The 21,454-nt window shown below is 43.6% G+C and overlaps 1 protein-coding gene across 2 annotated transcripts in view; it reads right to left on the bottom strand.

Annotated features, from left to right (window-relative positions):
- Positions 1-21,454, bottom strand: part of ABCA5 (ATP binding cassette subfamily A member 5) — a 1,006,180-nt gene that overhangs the window by 530,526 nt on the left and 454,200 nt on the right. For both annotated transcript variants that reach the window (XM_069199839.1, XM_069199840.1), the window contains exon 15: positions 10,901-11,039. In XM_069199839.1, the coding sequence (XP_069055940.1) occupies positions 10,901-11,039 (139 nt within the window). The remainder of the gene's footprint in view (positions 1-10,900; positions 11,040-21,454) is intronic.

The following is a 21,454-nucleotide window of genomic DNA, read 5'->3' as shown; positions in this document are numbered from 1 at the left end:
GAAAGGTCATCCTTGACACTTAATTGCATGTTGCAATCCCCTGCTACAATTAGGGTCGTTCCCCCCCAGACAACTGGTTCAAAAAGTCTGAAAGAAGATTCAACATGGCAGTCTGTGAGCTTCGTGTCCTAGGTCTGATGTAAATATTCACAGTCATTACACGAGTATACCCCCTTCAATTTCTAATACCCAGCTCCACTGCCAATATGTCGCTACTGAGGGTGGGTAGCTCTTTTACCTTCGGAAACAAATCTTGCTTCAGCCAGATTACCAGCACCCCCGAGACTCTCCCAGATGGAGAAGGGAGAGCAACCTTCTGGAAGGTCAGGTAACCTTGCCTGTGGGTGCCTAAGGTGCCCATATTTCCTGTAGTAATATGACTTGGCGCTGCGTAATAAAGTTACACCATTCTGCATTGTCTATTTTGGATCCCAGACCTGCCACATTCCAAGATAGAAATTTGATAGGAAATTCATCGTACTCTCCCAGGTCCAACCTTTGAAGCATGCCCCTGGAGGAAATAATGGTTGCTTCCCTGTCCCTCCATGCCTGATAGGCACTAAGGGTGTTCCAGTGCGTTATATCCTCCCCTTCCACACTGCTAGATATAGGCCTGATTAATTCACAGCTCTCCATGGATTTGTTGGACAGAAGGGCCTTGTCTCTTCCTTTTGGGGGCTGAGCCTTTAGTCAATTGATGTTCGAAAGTTCATCCCTTGGGTCCAGGTCTAAATGTTGTATATGTTGGGAGGATGGAATACTTTGACTTCCCCTACAGCAACGATTTCCAATTCGAAGGGGGATTGTCCGTTTAAGGCTAATTTGAGACTGGGTACAGGGTCTTGGCCTTTGTTCAAAGGATAGTAGTCCTTCTACTAGAGTCTGGTTGGTTAATGTTAGGCCTATAAAGTCCGACCCAAGGCCTTCGCCTAAATATCTCTTGGCATAAACTATGTCTTCTCAAATACTTGATCTACATTTCCCTGTTTCCCTAATACAGTGGATCATTTTATTTTTAAGTGAATCCCCGGATTCTTTGTGTCCATGGGTTAACTTTGGGATGTTCATCAGATATAGATCGGGCTGGCAGGTACCATTACGAACCTGGGGAAGTTTCCGTGGGATATCTCTGTTCCTAGGTTTCAGCCATTCAGTGTTATAGAGCGTGACTTGTCTAACCCCTCCCATTGTGGTATTGCCACTAGATCTTGTGTTGGCTACATCAGGAGTTACACATGCCTTCAGATGGAGGTTCTCACTATTGCTCAATAGCGCCTTGTTTGCTCTCTCTTCCTTACACCCTCCAGAAGAATCGAGTTCACAATAAATTTTGTGGGGCAGATCGTTTAGGTTCAGGCACGGGGGCCGCTTTCCTTATATCCCCAAGTATAACAGTTATACTGACCAATTTCTCATGTATCATGTTACTCATAGTTGTCATATACTTTCTTAGGGTCACAATCTCACCCCTCAAATAATTTAACTGGGACCAAACAAGATCTTCCCCTAGATTACCTGGCTGGTTAGGTGTCTCCTCTATGCACTTAGATTTGTTGTCATTGATACTGTCCATTAGTGACACCAGTGGTGCAAAGCGAATAGAACACTCTAAAGTAGGTGCTATAGGCACTTGTAGAGTTGTCGCCCTCGATTGTAAGTGATCAATAGGAGATGCAGGAATCATGGGGGTCACAAGTTCTGAATGGTTCTTCCTTGGAGACTTGACCTGGGGCTCTCTGCTCGTAGAAGGAAAGAAAGACTTTATGTCCTTCGTTGTGGCGTCCACTCCCCTCTTCCCTGACATTTTTTACTTAGGGGCTAGTAGACTTTCAACTTCCTCAATTAGTTTGTCTATTTGTTTCATAGTGCAATTCTCAGCTGAATGCCTAGGTAATTTCCTAATCCCTCCCTGCCCATTGTGGTTGCCGCTGGCTTTCCTTTTCCCCATCCTACTTACAAGGGTTAATCAAAACTTCGAATATCCTCTTTTAGAGACTGAGAAGGAAAAAAAAACACAAGGGACTAGGATTTAAATAGTAACAGTATCTGCGACTCACCAAGGAATTCCTGATGGAGGGCCAAGAGGGGGGGCACTGCCCTGCCTCTTCCTGTCGCTGACGGGCACAGATGGGCCCACTCTTGGCCTGGGCTTTGCCCAGGCTTGGCCTGCGCGCATCCCGCGGCACGGGAAAGCTGAAGCGCTAAGTAGCGCACGTCTGGTGGTGCTCCGGCGCCGCCCCCTGCGTCCTCGGGCAGCGCGATTGCCTGGACCAAGACCAAGTTACAACAGTCAGACCAATTTTACCTGCCTCTGGGGCCCAGGTGCAGAGGTGTCCTGGCTGTCCTTGGTGCTGAGTGCGCTAGCCGTGGGTGCTGAAAAGAGGTACTTGTGATACCCGGTCACTTGCAGGTCAAGTTTGCGGGAGCCCACTAGAGGTTATGCTTTGGGGGCTCCAGAACCAAGATTCACCAGGCAGAACAACTCCACCTAGTCTCGGCGTCTCGGGTACAGAGGTGTTCTTGGCTATCCTTGGTGTTGAATAGGAGCTGCAGTTGCTGGATTTACCACTAAGATGGTGCGGGTGAGGAAACAGATGCAAAATCTTGACAACAGAGCCACATGTGATGTGGGTTGAAGGTACTCCAGTGTGCCCTCGAGCAGGGTTGGATTGGGGCCACAATTAGGCCCGGGCAGTCAAACAAAAGTGGCCCACATTCACAGACTGCAATCTTTCGCAAAACACTGTTTAGTTAGGAGCATGGAGCTAATGTTGGTAAACATTTACGGTACTAAAATTATTAAAAAACTTATAGGACCAGTAACTTGGGTGCTCTTTGAATATTTCTCATCCTAAGGTCCCCTGACAGTCTGCTTCATCTTTAGGCCTTTTACAATCACCCAGGGCCTTTAAGATATGCACAGTACTTTTACACTACTTAAGAGAATCTTTCTAGTGTTCAGAGACTGGTGAAAGGCGCATCATTATTTTTGTTTAACTTGCAAGTAGCATCATGCATAAGTTCCAACAAATAATGCTAGTGTGTAAATGTAAGAATAAATATACATAGTGTCACTTTACTTACATACATGCAGTTTTATACAGCACACACTTGACAAAGGGGTGTTGGAAAGCTTTAGAAGAGCACCAGATAATATTACAGAAGGTCAGACTAATTTCTTTTGAGGCTCAGGTGGAGTATGTGATCTGCCCAGGATCACAGGACGTTGCGCTGATGCTGGTACGTCAACCTGGCTTCCCAGTTTCAAAGTCCGCTAAGGCCACAATCTCTCCCTGTTGACTGCAGGAACCGATATGGGGCAGGCAAAGAAGAACAGAAGAGACTAATTTATCCCACCCTGTTCCATGGAGGGGACATAAATAAACTGCAGAGTTCCCTCTCTGCCTCTCACCAACCACCCAACTGTCAGGTACTCTCCCCTGCCCCAGTCCTCTGCAAAGCAAGTGGTAACTGCTTCCCATCGGCAGCTCTGTCAAACCAGGAGAGAGTCAGGGGGCATGCTGTGACAGCCGGAGTAGTCCATTGTCATTCTGCTTCTGACAATTAGCTGGCTCCCTGACTTCATATGCATGGAGACAGGCTCAGTATATGTATGCAAAAGCTATTATAACAGACTTTCACGTTGTGTACTTGGTTGTCCCTGAGACACCCAAAGCAGGTTGCATTGTTTATTAGACCGAAAAACAGACCCATTAACTGTCCTCAGGCACAGGCCCATCGGATGATGCCCGACTGCCTGCCTTGCCAATACGAGGCTGCCCTCGAGTTGAGTAAAGGTGGTGATGACCGAACTGGCCACCAACAAGCCTTGGCAGTGGTAAGCTGGAGGGAAAGCTATCTCCCTTTCTGAGGTCCAGTGGAAAAAGGTAGCCAGCTGTAACTTGGCAGGGAGCTGAACTGCACTTTCCACAATGCACAGGACCACCTACCTTAGGGAAATCCCGGTGGGTTGCGGCACCTTTTCAACCCAGAACCCTCTATTCTGCCTCTTTCCAAGATGGCAAATTCTTCCTCAGCTGTCCAGACCAGACTGCCCACCCTGTGGTTAGCCTTCTGGGGTTGTAAGTCTCCAGACTAACTCGTTTTTTCCTGCCTGCCCAGGTGCAAGTGTGCCTGGGGGCACGGGGTGTCTTTTTCCTTCACTAGGGGACAGCCTGCTTGCATAATAGAGGAGGTGTGGCCTTTGAAGCTCACCGCCTTGTTGTGGCACTTCACTAGCCTTCCTGGGTGGGAGGGAGCTGTGACCTCCTTCCCATCCGGGTCACTGTCCTGACTCCTGGGAGGGTTTGCTCCTCTGCCATGCAGGTCAGAATCCTGTCTTTGCGGCAGTAGCTGGGAGCAGCCAGAGCACGGCAAAACAGGGTTAACTAGGTGGGCAGGCTCTAAGTTTGCTTCCAGGGTCTATGCCACACCATCCTCGACAGGAGATTCATGTCAGGGGTGAAAAGGCATGTTGTCTGATACCAAGCATGACCCAATTCGGCACTACCATAACGGAGCTAGTGACCTCGGGTTTGCGTGGGTGCCTGGCCATTCTATCCTATGGACTGGTGGTCACTTATTGTAGCCCTTAATAGGGAAGGTCACTATAGAGACATATGAGCTCCTACAGTCTACAACGGCAGGCCTGCTGTCAGTAGTTTGCTTGGGTCATGCAGGGTGGCACAATCCATGCTACAGGCCCTAGTGACTCCTTTAGCACCCATGCCCTGGGTACCACCCGTACCATATACTAGGGACTTATAAGCATAAAAGTACTTGCCATTTAGGGATACAAGTTCACAGTTACCAGTTTAGGGAGAGAACACTGGTGCCTGGTTAGCAGGCTCCAGTGCACTTTCAGTCATAACCAACAGCATCTAGAGCAAAAAAAGGTTGAGGGTAACCATACAAACTGGGCACTTTCCTACAGTGACATTAAAGTTATGTGAACACGTAAGTGAGGACATAACATCTAAAAGTAAAAAAATAAACTAAATAAATTAATTCACCAGTTGTAGTCATCTCTCGTAACTATAATTCGTGCCTTAAGGTAACTACACCTCGAGCCTCTGCCATGCACAGTTTCGTCATCAATTATGTCACTGGAAATGTTACAGTGATGTTATCAATGATGTCATAAAACATGTCATGAGTGATATCATTTTTGGGGTAAATAGGTGTGCATGGCCAGGGCACAAGTTACAGTTCCTAGAGATAACTATCACTGGTGAATTCCAGTGGGATTTTGAGTTTAAAAAGTTAGGTTGTCACTGAAATCGTCACCTAACTATAACATCACTTTAACCTTGTTTTTTTTTACAATGAATCTCTATTTATTTTTAATGTAAATTAATATTTTATTACCACACGTAAAGCCAATCTCCCGCCTGTGGTCAGACTCTGCAGCCAACCTACGTATAAGTAGCCCAACCCACGCCCTACAAAGTCTTCAGCCATGTGCCAGATCACCCATGTGCCAGTACCTGTGGCCATCCCCCTACAGGCAGCCAATCCCCCAATGCATAGGGGCATGGATTCAGCTGCAGGGCCTGGCCATTGATGCAGCCCCACTGTCCAATCCACTTTGGGCCCAGAACCCCATCCCCCGAGGCCTTTTGTTTTCTGGGGAGGAGGGCCTGTGACCACCTCCACAATCCACTTAGGGCCCCAGGGACCCCATCCCCAGGCATTGTTTGTTTCTTTATTAATGGAAAGGAAGTGTGCAAATCCTGTCCCCAAGCCACTAAATGCCCCAGGGACCCATCCCCTAGGGCCCTTATAAAAAAAACAATTAAGGGAAGGGGGTGCAAAGCCCCCTCCCTGAGCCTATAGTGGCCTCAGTGACCCCAACCCCTGAGGTATTTCAGGGGTGGGGGATATGCGGCCCTCCTCCCTTAGTCAACAGCGGCCCGTGGAGCCATCCCCCCTCCTTTTTAAAAAAAAAGTAAGGGGAGAGAAGCATGTGACCCGTTCCCGCAGCAACTGTGGGGTCTAGTGACCCCATCTCTCAGGGCCTTCCTTTATTATGAAGGAGAGGGGGGCACGATCGGCTCAGGGAGGGGGGCCCTCCGAGCACCCTCACTTTAATTAATGTAGCGGGCCACGCAGGATGCAGTTCCTGGGGCCACAATCTGTTCAGGGAGAAGGGCCAAGGGTCCCCTTTACTTAACTAAACTAACCGGACTTAGGGATGGAGTCTTTGGGGAGGCAACTGGCTCAGAGAGGGGTGCCGTACGCCCCTCCCACTATTTTTTTTATTTTATTTTTAATGTTGGCCACCAGGGATGGGATGCCCCTGGGTAACAAATAGGCTGAGGGGAGGGGGGCCACTAATGTCCCTCTTCCCAAATATTTTTTAAAACATGGTGGCCGTATTTCAGATTGTGGAGTGATCACAGCTGCACATGCACAATATGCTGATGATGGCTGCTGATCTGCTGGAGGGTCCATGCTTCCTAAGCACTGTTCTGGTAGCAGGAAATTCTTGAGAGGGTGTGTGGTAGGGGAGCCTACTGGAGTGCACGCCCTCCCATCTGGGGACATTGGTAAGTGGAGTGGGGGCCGCAGTGGTGGCAGGCAAACAGTTAAGGCTCTGGAATGTATGCTCCAATGCAGTGAGGTGATGGGGGTCTTCTCCCCTGCAGTTGTGAGCAGCGTTGGTGCAAGGGAAATACTTTGCTGCATGGGCAGACAAGAAAGTCCTAACCCCCGAACTATCATGCTATGTTGCCGACTGGCGCTCTTATCTAGACCTCCATGACAAACTCCTCCAGTTAATGAAAGCTTGTATTCACAGATCATGAACTAATGTGTCTGTATGATCCAGCATGCATAATGTAGTTGGTGGTGTACTGTTTAAGTGACTGTACAAGCAGTCTTGCGGAAATGCTCCAAACATGTTGAGCATAGTGTCACTTAATATCACATCTTGGATATGCTGTACTGTTTGTGCCTAGGCATGGTGGATACTGTGGTGCTCTCATCTGCATGCCCTCCTGACGACAGCTCTCCCAGTTGCCCCAATTCTATCACAGACCTTCTACATTGCATAGGTGCACTCATGCTCTCCTGATGCTACATGCAAACATTCTGGAGTCTTTTAGCCTAGGACACTGCGTAGGAAGAGTGAGAAACTGAGCGGATGGTGTGTCCCCAGCTTGGTAAGTGTGGATCTCGAATCTTACCTCCTTGCAGGGCCCCACTGCCCCAGGATGGGGCAGTCAACGGTGGTCCAGCCTGCTGATGAACCACCTACTCAGGATGTGGAAGAGGAAATGTGCTGAATATTTTCAACATATAACATGTAGTCTCCAAACAATTAATAGCAAAATTGACACTGGGACCTTTCGTATGGACCATCGGTTAGAAAGACTGCACAAGCGTGCCTCTAGAACCGATACTTCTTGTGTCAACAGGAAGCAATGGCTAGTAAAGACATTTAAATCAAAATGGAATTGGAATTAGGGATGATGTGTTTCAGGAATGAAGATCTGCGCGCTAGATTGCAACACAACAATATTAGAACTGGCGGGGCAAACAAATCTGCTCACATAGGAGAAGTTTATGATGTCCCTGGTTGTAGAGCTTCTTGGCAGAGACACACTCAGTGCACTGTTTGTGGTAGAAGGTGCAAACTGCTATTTGGACTAAACAATGCTGCATTTAGAAAAGCACAAGAAAAGCTAAACCTGAAGTACATAGGATCCTCCATTTTGCTGTTTTCTTACTTCCCAGTGCAGTGCATGAGGCCAGGTTTCTGGCAGCCAAGAAAAAACTTAAATCAATTAAAACTGAGTAAAGGATGCTGTACCCACCACAGCTTTGATCTGTATTTGGGGACAGGCTACACACTTTCACTGATCCTCAACATGCGAAAAAGGCACTGAAAAACTAATTAGTGTGTAGCACCCCTGACAAGAACATAGTGGTGGGCAACAGAACAAATACTATTCGTTAAGCAATGACTGAACTCTTATAGTTAATTATATCCTTTTTTTGGTCATGCTATGGGTACTGGAGTGATCAGTAGAGCGTTTATTAGAATATGATGCTTTGTCACTTGCTGCACATATTTACTTCATGAATGGATGCTTTCAATCTCATTTCAAGTTTATAGCTTTGCAAATACTGTTTGTGATATGTTGGGACAGTAATATCTTCCAGTGATTTGGTGGAATGTGGTTATGTGGACTGGGGGAGGGGTGAATGCTACTCCTGTCCTACGACCACCTTAGTTTAGTGCTGTGCTGTTAGCAGTTCCCCCCTGAATAGCTTCATGTGGCCACCGCTGCAACTTTGAAGTGGGCTGTGGGCTTGACATGCTCTACTCCAAGTGTGTTCTGCCTTTTCATCCAACTAATGGGGAAGCAAGGGTTCCACAAATAATTAATTACAAGTTGGAGTCTGCAGTGTGGGTAGAGTGGTGAGGGAATTGGATGTGTAGGGCGGGAGGACTATGATGTTGCTTTTGTGGAGAACGTCATGTACATTGTGCATTACTTGATAGACCACAGCAGCAAGCTGAAATAGGATTACACTGAGGCTTCTCACATGGAATGTAAGAGGACTGAGTGATCACCGGAAGATACAGAATATAACTGCCTGCTTAAAGCAAGACTTGAAATACGTAGCCCTCGCTCATGAGACACACCCTACTCTGCAATCTGTGCACAGTTTATCCAACTGAATGAGGGATGTGTGCTACATAGGGTTCTTCAGCTCCAGTGGTCAGGGGTTGTTACTCTGGATTAGGAGGTGTTACAGTATGCACATCACTGAAACAATCTCAGACCCGAAAGGTAGATATGTGGTGGGTACATTAAAAGGCAAACAGATAGTATTAGTCAATATGTATGTCCCTTTTCACAATAACCTACAATTCTATCCTGATTTACAACAGGTAGTGAATAAGCTTAACAGTCGTGCATTTCTATTGGGCTTGGACGTTAGAGCACTGTGAGCCCTGATGTAGAAAGATAAGAGGGGCTCTCTGAAGTCCATCTACTGCTGCCAGGGAAATAAACTGTTCCATGGTGCAGAAGCCTCTGCTAGATACAGGGAGGCACAGGAACCCACAAGGCACTGAATTTATGTTCCACTGTTTGGTCAATGTATGCATGCCTGTATGGATTATGTGCTGGTGTCCAAGGATATTGTCTTCTGGGCAGACACCGTGCACATACATATTCTAACCATTCACCAGTTCTGGTTGATCCTCCTATACTTGATGGATATCCTCCTTGCTTCTCATGGCGATTTCCCTCTCAGGTACTGCTGAGCACTGCAGTTAGATCTGAGATTACTGACACTATTTGGGACAACTTTGATTTTAACGTGGAATCAGTTTAACACTTTGAAACTATCTGGGAGGCTTTTAAAGTATATATTCAAGATGTAAATAAAGCTACACATGCTGGGGTCTTAAAGTGTATATGGCACAGTATGACATAACTTAAATAAAATCCATTCCAGGCTATCTGAATACTTCTATTGAGTTGCCAAAGAAATCAAATCTCCAGACAAATATACAATGGTCAAAGTGTATGGAGAGGGTGAACATCGAAGCAGTACGCTTGCATAATTACTGCATCCCAGGTGGCTTATAGGGTATGTAGCTAGCATTACATAACACAATGACAAATCAATATACAACTCACAAAAGGTAGCTGTGAGACTTGAACAGTACAGCTTTACTCCTTGTGACAATAAGGAGCGATTTTGAAGAATTCACTATGGCATGATTCGAACATTCAGTCAGGTAAGTATTGCTTGACCCGTTAACACCACAAAAGATCAACAAACTGTAATAAAGAACATGTCAAACTGTTGTGATCTCACCACTATCATAGTAGATTTAATGAGGAATTGACCCCTCACATCATGGTGCAATTTGAGGAGGTGGTTGAGATCTCCCCCTAAGATATGAGAAGCCTTAGCAGCCACTATCCTTAAGGCCAACTAACCTGCAGATCTCTACTCTTTGTATACGCCGTTCTCACTATAAAAATAACACACACCAAAATTCTTGTAAATGTCATGGTTAACCCAATCACCCCTATGTGTTGAGTCTGGTTCTCCCAGAACAGTTTGGTTTTATCCTTGGAGGTCTATTTATAATCTAAGGACGTTCCTGATCACTATTTCGCAACTATATCCTAGAGTAAGTGCTGTGGCAATATTTTTAGATTTTTGACTTGGCTGAGTGAGAATACATGTTTCCAGTGCTCATCAAGATTAGTGTCGGGAGATGTTTCTCAGATTAGTGTATTACTATACGCAAACCCAACTGCTGGAATCAATTGCTGCATTACAATGCAGTAAACATAGGCAGGGGAAAATGAGAAGGCTGCCTGCTCTCACTGTATGCTATTCTAGCTGAACCATTCACCTGCATTCTTAGAGGATGTCACTCACAGAGAGAGCTAAGATTTTCAGGTTGCAAACTTGTTCTCTCGACTTATGCCGATGACCTCCTGCTCCATGTCAGGGATCTGGAAATTATTGTTTCACCAATTATTTGTGAAATTTTGCAGTTCCCAACTGTTTAAAGTAGGGATTTTTTAACTGAGCCCACAGCAGTGCAGAAGGAAAAACAGAAACAGTTTTCCCAACATTTCATACGCCTGTCAGATATAACCTTACCAATTATAGATATCAATATTTTAGGAATCTTTTGAGAGAGAAAGTGGAAGTATTGCCTTTATCTATTTACATGCATTGAAGATATAAATATTTTTAGAGTGAGAATTTAACAAATTTAAACAAACTTTTTAAATAAGCTACAAAAATCATCAGTCTCCTCCTCTTAAACAAGGAGAAAGGACAAGAATATCACACTGGAATATAGACAAGTAATCACAGTTTACACACCACACATATATTCTAATGCAGGAATTACCAGCAAGAATATCTGCTTCATCCATGAAATGGGTACTAAGGACTGTCACACGGTCAGCTTTTCGATGTTTCAAAAGTTTCCACACTACATGTCGTGAGCAGGGATCCATGCCAGCTGTAGGTTCATCTAGGAGTAATACCTAGATCAACATTAGAAATCAAAAACATATTTACTTCATTAATGAAGAGCAGAGCTCAAACTGGTTGCAGATAGATAGTATTCACACAGAAAATAAACCCTGACTCAAGAATGAGAATCAATGTAAAGAAAAGGGCTAATTCCGCGAAGCAGACCTGAGGATTTCTAACCACCTGCTCCAAGGAGTTAAAAATAAGACCATTATGCATAAAAAGGATGTTTTATAGAAAGTGAAGGAATGACAGACATCATGAGGTCACATTGTATATAAGGTGTCAGGCTAATTCTCCTTGGCATGTACAATGCACATAAAGAGAGGTAAACCCCGTGGCAAATATGCTGTTCCTAGAAATACAAAAACACAACAAGGCTGGACAATCAAAGCTTACATTCATAGGTTTGTGTAGGATTATATGTCTCATTCAGGCAGCACTAATAACACTGACAATAAATATTTGCTAAGTAGTGTTATTTTTTTTATGGTCTCACTACAGACAGATGAAGCTCTTTGGCAAAGATAACACTGTAAACAAGTCTACACAGAGAGGGCTTCTTGTCAGCTCTTGCTCATGATTAGATAGCTTACTGTCAATTGGGCATCCCTGCTCCTCATTGAATGGTTTCCTACCTACACTGTGGTGTCCCCCACTGAGGAGCAGCTCGTTTACACTTGCTTTTGAAAAGCTAATCATTTTGTCCTAGAACCACTACTTTTTGGCATTCATTGTTTTAGTATTCCACAGTAGTCCACGTCTTCCTCTTCAGAGCATTCCTACACTCTTTCCCTTGATCACCCCAACTCATCAATCTCTTCTCCAAGGCTCTCCCCCCTCCTGATACTCCTCTGTGGTATAAAAGGTCTTGGTGGCGCCTTGGATGTTGTCACCCCCCTCACTTAATCAGTCTCTCTTGCGACCCTCCTTCCTGATGCTCCTATATGGCATGCCAGATACAGGATGCCAGCGTTGATGATGCACTCAATGTGGTCTGCCCCCCTCACCCACCTCATCTTTCTCCTTTTACCCACCCTTATGGCTACCCACCAGGGCACACCAGGTGCTAGACGGCAGGCTTGGTGATGCTTTGGATGTTGTCCCATTGCATTTTCCTATGCCCTTCTCTCACATCATGGTGATAGCTGCTATTAGCTGCATACCACGCAACTGCATCACAAAACAATGCAGCCATCTTGAAAAGTATAGAAAACAGTGATTTCTGTGCTTTCGAAGAGGCCACTATTTGAAAACACAACTCATGTTGCGTCACACAACACATTGGCTACCTTTTGAGTACAGAAAGCCATGTTTTACTTTTAACATAGCAGGTCATAGCTGTTCGCTTTGCTGGTGCAGGCATATTTTAAAAGCCTATGGCACTGGCAAGGACAAAAATGTCACCCGCACAGCATTGGCAAAGGGAGACCAATTTGCTTTGCCAATACTTGATATAAAAAGGATTAAAAGTTATATGCAGCATATATATTCAGTAACTCAAAGAAGTCCTATGATGTGAAGTATTTTGTGCGCTCTCATATTAAATACAGTTCTATGCAAAGCAGGGGGATGCATGTGAGAAATCAGAGACCTAATTACATGTGTTTAACCTATGATTTAACTAAGTGTGGAGTCTCCAGTTGTTAAATGTGCTGAGTTTTGAGTGTTTTATTTGACTGTACGTAATCTCTTATGGGAATTTCCAGGTTCTCAGGAGAAATCAAAGTCTTTGTGGACCAGAGGACCCTCCAGATCTGTAAAGCTGAGGGACCACACACTGCACCGCACAGTCCTTCAGTGGTGGAGGACAGCCCGGGCTGTGCCAGTCAGCCTGCAGTGGTGCAAGCTTTCAACTTCTTGCTCAACAGATGGTGGGAGAGGTTTCTTAACTGAATCTGAAGACGGAGTTGGGTATTCACAAAGGTAAATTACACTTGTGAGTAATTTACAAGAGTAATTAACTCTTACACATTTGGTAACTTTACTACTTTGAGCTGTTCACAAAGAACACGTCCTCAGCCCCTAAAAATGGGGTAGAGCTATATATGAGTGTAGAATGTATGTCGGAACGACGCCTGCCGGAACAACAAGTGCCTGAACAACGAGGTCGGAACAACGACCTCGTTGTTACCACTAATGCCTTAACAACAATTTTCCTTGTAAAGGCATTCCTGGTAAAAGCATTAGTGATAGGCATCCATTGTTCCTGCATGCGTCCCCCCGACCCTCCACCCCCGGCCCTAAACCTTAAACCCCGACCCCCCACCCGGCCCCCAAACCAGAAAATACCCAACCCCCGGCCCTAAATCTGAAAATACCCCGACCCTCCACCCCCGGACCTAAACCTAAAACCCGACCCCCCAAACCAGAAAATACCCTGACTCTCCACCCCTGGCCCTAAACCTAAAACCCCGACCGCCCACCACCAACCCCCAAATCAGAAAATACCCTGACCCCCCACCCCGGCCCTAAACCTTAAACCCCATCCCCCCACCCCGCCCCCCCAAACCAGAAAATACCCCAACCCCCCACCCCCGGCACTAAACCTAAAACCCCGACCCCCCACCCCACCCCCGAAACCAGAAAATACCCTGACCCCCCCACCCCGGCCCTAAACCTTAAGCCCCGACCCCCCTTCCCCACTTACCAGAAAATACCCCGACCCCCCCCACCCCGCCCCAAAACCTAAAACACCCGACCCCCCCCCCACCCCCGAACCACAAAATACCCCAACCCCCCACCCCCGGCCCTAAACCTTAAACCCTGACCCCCCACCCCACCTACTAGGAAAATACCCCGACCCCCCACCCCTGCCCCAAAACCTAAAACACCACGACCCCCCCGCCCCGTCCCCCAAACCAGAAAACACCACGACCCCCCCGCCCCGTCCCCCAAACCAGAAAACACCCCGACCCCCCGCCCCGTCCCCCAAACCAGAAAATACCCCGACCCCCCACCCCTGGCCCTAAACCCCGACTCCCCACCCCTGCCCCACTTACCAGAAAATACCCCGACCCCCACCCCGCCCCAAAACCTAAAACACCCTGACCCCCCCACCCCCGGCCCTAAACTTTAAACCGTGACCCCCCACCCCCAAACCAGAAAATACCCCGACCCCCCAACCCCGGCCCTAAAACTTAAACCCCGACCCCCCACCCCTGCGCCCCACTTACCAGAAAATACCCCGGCCCTAAATCTTAAACCCCGACCTCCCACACCCGCCACACTTACCAGAAAAAACCTCGATCCCCCACCCCCACCCCAAAATCTAAAACCCCGATCCCCCCCACCCCACTTACCTGAGTAGTCGCCTCTTCGTCCTCCTCAGCTGACTCCCTTGTTTGTGCCTTAGCCACGCATGTGCGTTGTTCAGCACGTGCGGGGTTAAGGCACAAAACAACGAAGTCGTGGTTAAGGAAAGTGTTGTTCCGCTTTCGTTAACCAGGACTTCGTTGTTTAGGAGTCGGTGTTGAGGGCGTGTCCCATGTCTGTACCTTACTATTGCTATAAAGAAACATAGGGATTTCCATAGAAAGATCTCCACACTGACTGCGGAGATCCCCTTCCAGTAAAGCATAAGGAACATTTTAAAAAAGTTTATTATATTTGGAAAAAGTTACTAAAAATAGTCTTATGTTACATGTTACTGTAAATTAGTGTTATGTAATGCTAAACGCAATAATCATGATTTTGAATGAAGAATGAAATCTTTAGGTTAAATTAAAAAAAAAATTCCCACCTCAAGTAAAAAAGAAATCTCCTATTATGCATTAATTATCAAACGTAAAGTAAGAAATTAATCAAAGGTAATTTAATGATATATTATAACAATGTAATGTTACGTTACTGTTTCAATTAAAAATTAACCTATTTTATAACTAAAAAATAAATAGGTTTTATTTTTAGATTTTTTTCTTAACACGTCACATAATCATTGTACTGGGGACTTTTGGCCCTACATATGTTTAAACATACAAATAAAGTTTCCTGTGTGGTTCTGGAGGGCCTATACTCTCACATACACCACATTTTGAAAACAACAGAAAACAGTAATTGGCAAAGTCAGTAGATCTGGTATTGGCAAACGTGCCATGTTTTATGTATTATTACTTTGTATGAACATATGCAATATGCACAATGACAGGCAGCCAATGGACAAAGTGGGCTGACCCACTTTCCAATGACGTTTGCTGTGCTAGGTGCAAGCCAAATGTGAGTAATATTTGAGCAGACAAATGTATGAAAAGGGCTGTTGTCGCCACTGTAAGGAAAAGCTTTTTTTTGTTTCCTTATACATTTTATGACAAAGCTGCACAGAAGTGACAAAATGAAATCTAGGCTCCTTCATGGAAATCCCATCAAATGGGGCCAAGAAAAAGGATGAGGTCCCAAATCACTGATTGTTCATTTTCATTTCCATATTAAACTTTGCTCTCTGATACAGAAAAAATGGCTAAAGGTAATTGCACAAATTTTTGCAGAAAGTTAGAAATTTACAATGAAAACACGCTTTTCGTGATCTAGTTGTTTTCAAGAAACTAACATTTAAAAATACGCTAGGGTTGGGTTTGAAGAGGTTAAAAAAGCAAATAATAATTAATGACCAACAATTCTCAATACGGGATCTCATCAATTGTGATAGCATTAATGTCATTTATCTCATCACCTGCCCTTGTGATAAGGCCTACCTAGGAAGTACAACTTGAGCATTAAAACTGAGAATCCAAGAACATTACTGCAATATACAAAAAGATTACTTAAAATTTCCATTAGTCGAACACTTCGTCCAATGCTATCCCTTCACACGTACTTTTAAATTCTGCAGACTTCAAAAACTAAAACAGTACCCCAGAGGTGGGGACCCTGAATTAAAATTACGACAATGTGAAAGCAGCTTTATCATTCGCTTCGATACAGTTTGACGAGGCCTCAACAAAGATGAAGAATGGCATTATTGGCTCCTTTAAAGAACTGAGATGGACATCTATATGTAATTATGGTTTTCTTCAACATTATTATTATTATTGTTACTCTTTCTGCTTCTGTCTCTTACACCAATGACTAGTTTAATCCTGAATTAAACTCCCAATAGTGTTAACATTTTATCCATTCCACCATGGTCCCAATCAAAAATACTTATAACGATGCCTAAAAGGGTCATGACAACAGAGATGGGACTAACGTGCTATACCATGCTAAGATAACATGCCATTTTATTTTGCCTGATCGCTAATAGATTGACTTAAGTAGAATATTGGGGACTGTTCTAATAACCATTATTTTTTCTTTAACAATCATGGGTAAACACATTTTCTTTTAATGATGCTTTCAGCTTAATCCTGATTTGATTCCCAATTACGTGAACATATCAGCCACTCTATCAAGGCCGTCGTCAAAATTTACTAATAACTTTGCCCTATGGGGCCTTGATAATAGAAGAGGGACTAACGGATTTTGCCACATTAAGATATCACACCTTAACATTTCCATGATGTTTTGCTAGTTAATAAGTTACATTTGAACATCAGGGTCTGGTATGCTAACAATCGGTTCCTCATAAGCATTCATAGGTTGACATACGCTTTCCTACCGGGAATCACAGCTCACTCCTGATATGCACCCCTAATTACTTACTATACACTCTATCAGGGCCGCCGTCAAAATATACCTATAATGTTGTCTCTCAGGACCATGTTAATAGAAACAGCATGTATCATATTAATTATAGCGTTGAACCGGAACTTCGAGTTCACAACACGGGTTTTAGCCCAAAACACTTCTGAAATAAGACGTGTCTTATATATTTCAAAGACTCGTAGACACTCAATCATGGCCACCGTCAAAATACACCCATAGTGCTGCATCTCAGGATCATAACAATAGTAGTAGGACCAACGTATGTATCACGTTAAATATGGCGTAGACGAGTCTACATATACTACAAAGACTGGTAAGTGACTCGTAATATTCCGCCTTAACACACAGTTTAGATTTAAAATGTAAGACTTAATTTTTAAAGTCCACTGATTCACCGCCGGCTAATTCTGACTCTCGGGGGAGCCAAACCTTTCTCTTTACCGAATTATGTTTTTAACTAATAAGCTCTGAGCTAGCCCATATTCTCGACTTACGAGATGCTGTATTAATGTTAGAAATTCTTTTTTAGAATTTTAGTATTCCCTATTCGGACCTATAGGCATCGTTTTCAAACCAACGAGCTAGACACTTACCCTGGTACCTGATTGATTTATTGCTTAACAAATTCATCTTTTACTAAGTCTCTACCTGGGAACAAGAGGTCAAATAAAGTACATCTATGCGGGGATTAACTTATGAACTAATTCTTTTGAGATCGCTGTCATACTTTCTAGTACCAAGTTGAATCTATGTATTTTGGTTGATATACTATATATACATATTTCCCTATACAGAATGAATATACTTACCAGCAAAATATGCGTTCCACAATACTGTATTTTCTCAGATGATGTATTTCTAGGTATGTGTTGCCTGTATCTTCAGCTGCATTTTGATGTCACAATATATATTTTCAGTGAGACAGTTGTTCTATTAAGTATTGCTACTAACCTAAACCGCCTGCACTTGTACCAATACATAATTGCACACCTTAATCTGAATAATTGAAGCTCATTGCCATCTCACTATACTTTGCCTAATGCATGACCCTCATAAAATGTATTGGGAATAAAATGTATTGGGAATACTATTACAATCTACTTACTTAGAAGCTTTTGTGCACATTTTTTCTCACACTGTTTAATTTCATTTTCTGTCCTGCTGACAGTGGACCGGATACTACTGGGTACATCATGGTACCTTTTCTTTTCTTATCACCACCTAGTAATAATATGCTTGTTTTTACATTGGATCTAATCATTATGTATACTTTACAGCCTTGAAAAAGCCCCAGGCAAACCTGCCAAAAGGGGTGAAACACATGTCAGCTTTTTGTTCGACTTCCTTGAATTTACCACTTTTGACTCTACGTGGCATATATTGGATTCGTGTACTTGTATATATCATGGCTTCCGCAACCTCTTTCAATAAAAAGTTAGGTAAATCCCTGAAAGGTGGTTCCCACAGTACAGGAAATAAAAAAATAGGGCCATCTGAATTTTGTAAAACATTTTGATAATAATGGACATCATCCAGTCACTGTGACCTATAGGGTTTGTGGACATCTCACCACATGCTGGACACATACTCAGTGACCCTTTGAAGTAATCAATGATGTCATTTAACATGTAGTGAAAGATGTAATATGTGAGGTCATAAGCAGTGCATAACTTGGAAATAAATTATAGGTAGTCCATTAATCTGTAATTGGTAAATTTCAACAGTTTTTCCGTTTTAAAACAACAGTTCTTATCTTGTTTTAACATCTAAATATAACTTCACTATAACCTTTGTTTTTCGAGTGAATTTCTGTTTTTTAAAATTCATTTAGATCTGATGACCATACCCAATTTTATGTTACTTTAATCTTTGTGAATGACTGTGTTTTTTGATCATACTCTAATTTGAGCATATGCCCAACCACCTCAAACAATCAGTGCCCAACCCCCCCATGGACAATCAATTGAAGCCTGTGCACAGCAGGAGGGGCTGGCAGCAGGCCCTACACCCAACCCCCCTATGGATGGCCAGTCCACCGCTGCACTCCAACTTCAGCCATGTGCAGCTGTAATTTGGCTGCAGGGCCTTGCAACTTGCATCCAACCCCTCACAAACATGCAACACTGCACACAGCCTTGTGACAGGTGGTAGTGGGCAAGTCTGCAGTAGTTTGCGCACAGACAACCTGTGGGGTTTAGATTCAGAGCTTAATGGGTAACCTGCACATAACTGACTACAGACAATGAATCCCCCATCTGCACACTTTGTTCAACCGAGCAGTGCAAGGCTGTCTCTGCACCCAACACACTGCGTACGGGTGGTCAGCCCCCACTGCACACAACCTATGGCCAGCACAATGGCGATTATCCACAAGGTCTGGTCAACGACCAGACCAGTGACAGCTGGTGGAATATGAAGTGGTGGAGCATAAGACCAATTAAAAAACTTCAGCACAGCATATTTTCTATGGAGTGTGAGGGTATATCCCCCTTCTGCAGAAATCTTTACTAATTGTTGTAATATGGAGCATTTCCCAACATAATTTCTTTAATAAATGGGTCACAAACACAGTTCTTGTAGGCATTTTTAAAGGAAAAACAACTCATAAAACATTTCATATCATTTCTGGTTTGCCAAGCAAGTGTGACCTACCAAAAGGTGCAGGTGCAATGCAAGAGCAAACACATAATAACATAAGCTCATAAACATCGACCGAGCAAAATATGTACAAGGCTACATATTTGCAATTTTGTTCCTACTTGTCCTATGCTGTGAAGCCATGATTAAGGCAGACAATAATTGAGAAAACAGTCTTCTCTTCATGATCCTAGCTACCCGAAAGAAACGTGTGCTACTGGTTGATCAGGAAATCTAAAGGCTACTTGGGTGTCAATATAAGGCTTTAGTTGATGGTGCTATTTGGGGCTTCATAGTGACTTGCTTACACACAGTGCTTTCAGTCGCAGAGTGGGTCATAGCACTATAAGTACACTTAACCATTCCTCACTGTGCCAAGCAGGATTTTAATTCCCTGACCAGTTACATATACAGACATCTGCAGTGATTGAACTATCCCACTTAGCTTTCATAAGGTAAAAGACTGCATTTCCAATTGATTACTTGACTTGTATTTATTTCCAATTCAGGTGTGTGCACTACATTTTTGAGCCATTTTAATGGTGGGGAAAGGACAACGACATTATTTGGAGAATGCTTTAATATTTTTTGCCACATTAACCATGCCCCAACACTCTCTGACACTGCCCCTCTTGCACTCTGGATGACAGTTCCCATATTTCCTTTTAAGCACTTCAACTGCAACCAATAAGAACATCTTGGCATCACAGCCGAGTTCTTGAGTCCTGTGATGGAAGCCGCAACTTAAGAGAAAGTTTCCCATGTTGCTGTGAGCCAATTACAAGGTTCTTGTAACACAGTTTCTACTAAGGAACCAGGCACAAAAGTGGCCGACAGGAGCAACAGCTTACTTGACGAATCAGAAGGATCTTTTTTAATTGCATTTTTTGATACTTCAGGAGATCCTCAGAACAACCTTCCGGATATCTCTAACATTTTCTGAGGGTTAAGCTTTCCAGGCCCACCCGAGCACCTTTTCCAACCCTAATTTCTTGAAAACAGCTGAACAGATTTGAACCAAATAAAAAAAAATCACACTTTCCAAGTAAAGTTCTAACTTTTAGCCAAACTAGGTGTAATTCGGCTAAACTGGTTGTTTTCTTTATCAGAGAGCAAATTTTCCGATGGGAATAAGCATAACATGAAATTGAAGGCCCAGCGCAAAACTTTCCATGAAGGAGACAAAGTGGACAAACCTTTTTTGAAAAAAGTAGATTCCTCTCACGGTGTCAAGGTTATTAAAAAACAAAACATGCTTTTACTATGGACACTCTGATCCAAATAAAACTGCACTGCCACTGCGACCGTAACTATGCAATATGTATTTTTATATTTATTTAAGAACATTTTCGAAAATAAGAGGTTGGATTAACAGTTAGAGTCTTTGGTGGGCCAGACTTAAAACATAAAAAAAAAAAAAAGGTTATCTGACCCTTTACAGGAGCACGCACAGAACTGCAGGCCAAGTGATCTTTAGACTTTTCTGAAGCAGCCTTTGAAATACATAGGACCTTGAGCAGTAAACTGGTTTTCTATGAAGGGGCAAAGAGTAGAAATCTTTGAAAATCTGAGAACAACAGTAGGACCTAAACTTATTCCAATAGTGCAGCAAATAATTCTAGTCAAAAGAATGGACCAGAACTCCTTTACACAAAAAGAACATATCTGACCCAAGTAAAGCTTAACAAACATCCGGCGGTTTGCCTATTTGGAGCTAAATATAGTCATCGGTTGTTAATAGGATTTTTTGTGAAGTAACTTCCTAGAGTTTAAAACAGGAATACTGATTGTGCCTTCAGCTTTTGGATTGCACAGCATAACAGGCCGGGTTGATCAAATATCAGTCATGTCTATTTAGTCTAAGATTCCACTTCTTTTTTTCAATGAATCGTGTTCAAAGTAATTTACTCAATGAAAAAGACAACATACAATCTGACAAGAAATTAATTTCCTGTTTATTGCATAAAACACTATCATATTTTGACAATGAAGGGTATTTAATCCCACCCTACAAAGTTCTTCTCAAAGGGTTCAATCATGACAGCCTTGTAAGCCTTCACCTGAGGTCCCAGCTAGAGCTTGCACTGAAATGTCTATTATCCAGCCTTATCACTATGAAGTGAAATCTTCAGGCCGAAGATGTTTTGCC

This window comes from Pleurodeles waltl, chromosome 7 (assembly GCF_031143425.1).
Source record: "Pleurodeles waltl isolate 20211129_DDA chromosome 7, aPleWal1.hap1.20221129, whole genome shotgun sequence".
NCBI classification, from domain to species: domain Eukaryota; kingdom Metazoa; phylum Chordata; class Amphibia; order Caudata; family Salamandridae; genus Pleurodeles; species Pleurodeles waltl.
Note: the sequence above shows the minus strand (reverse complement) of the source record. Positions and strands in the feature narration are given on the sequence as shown.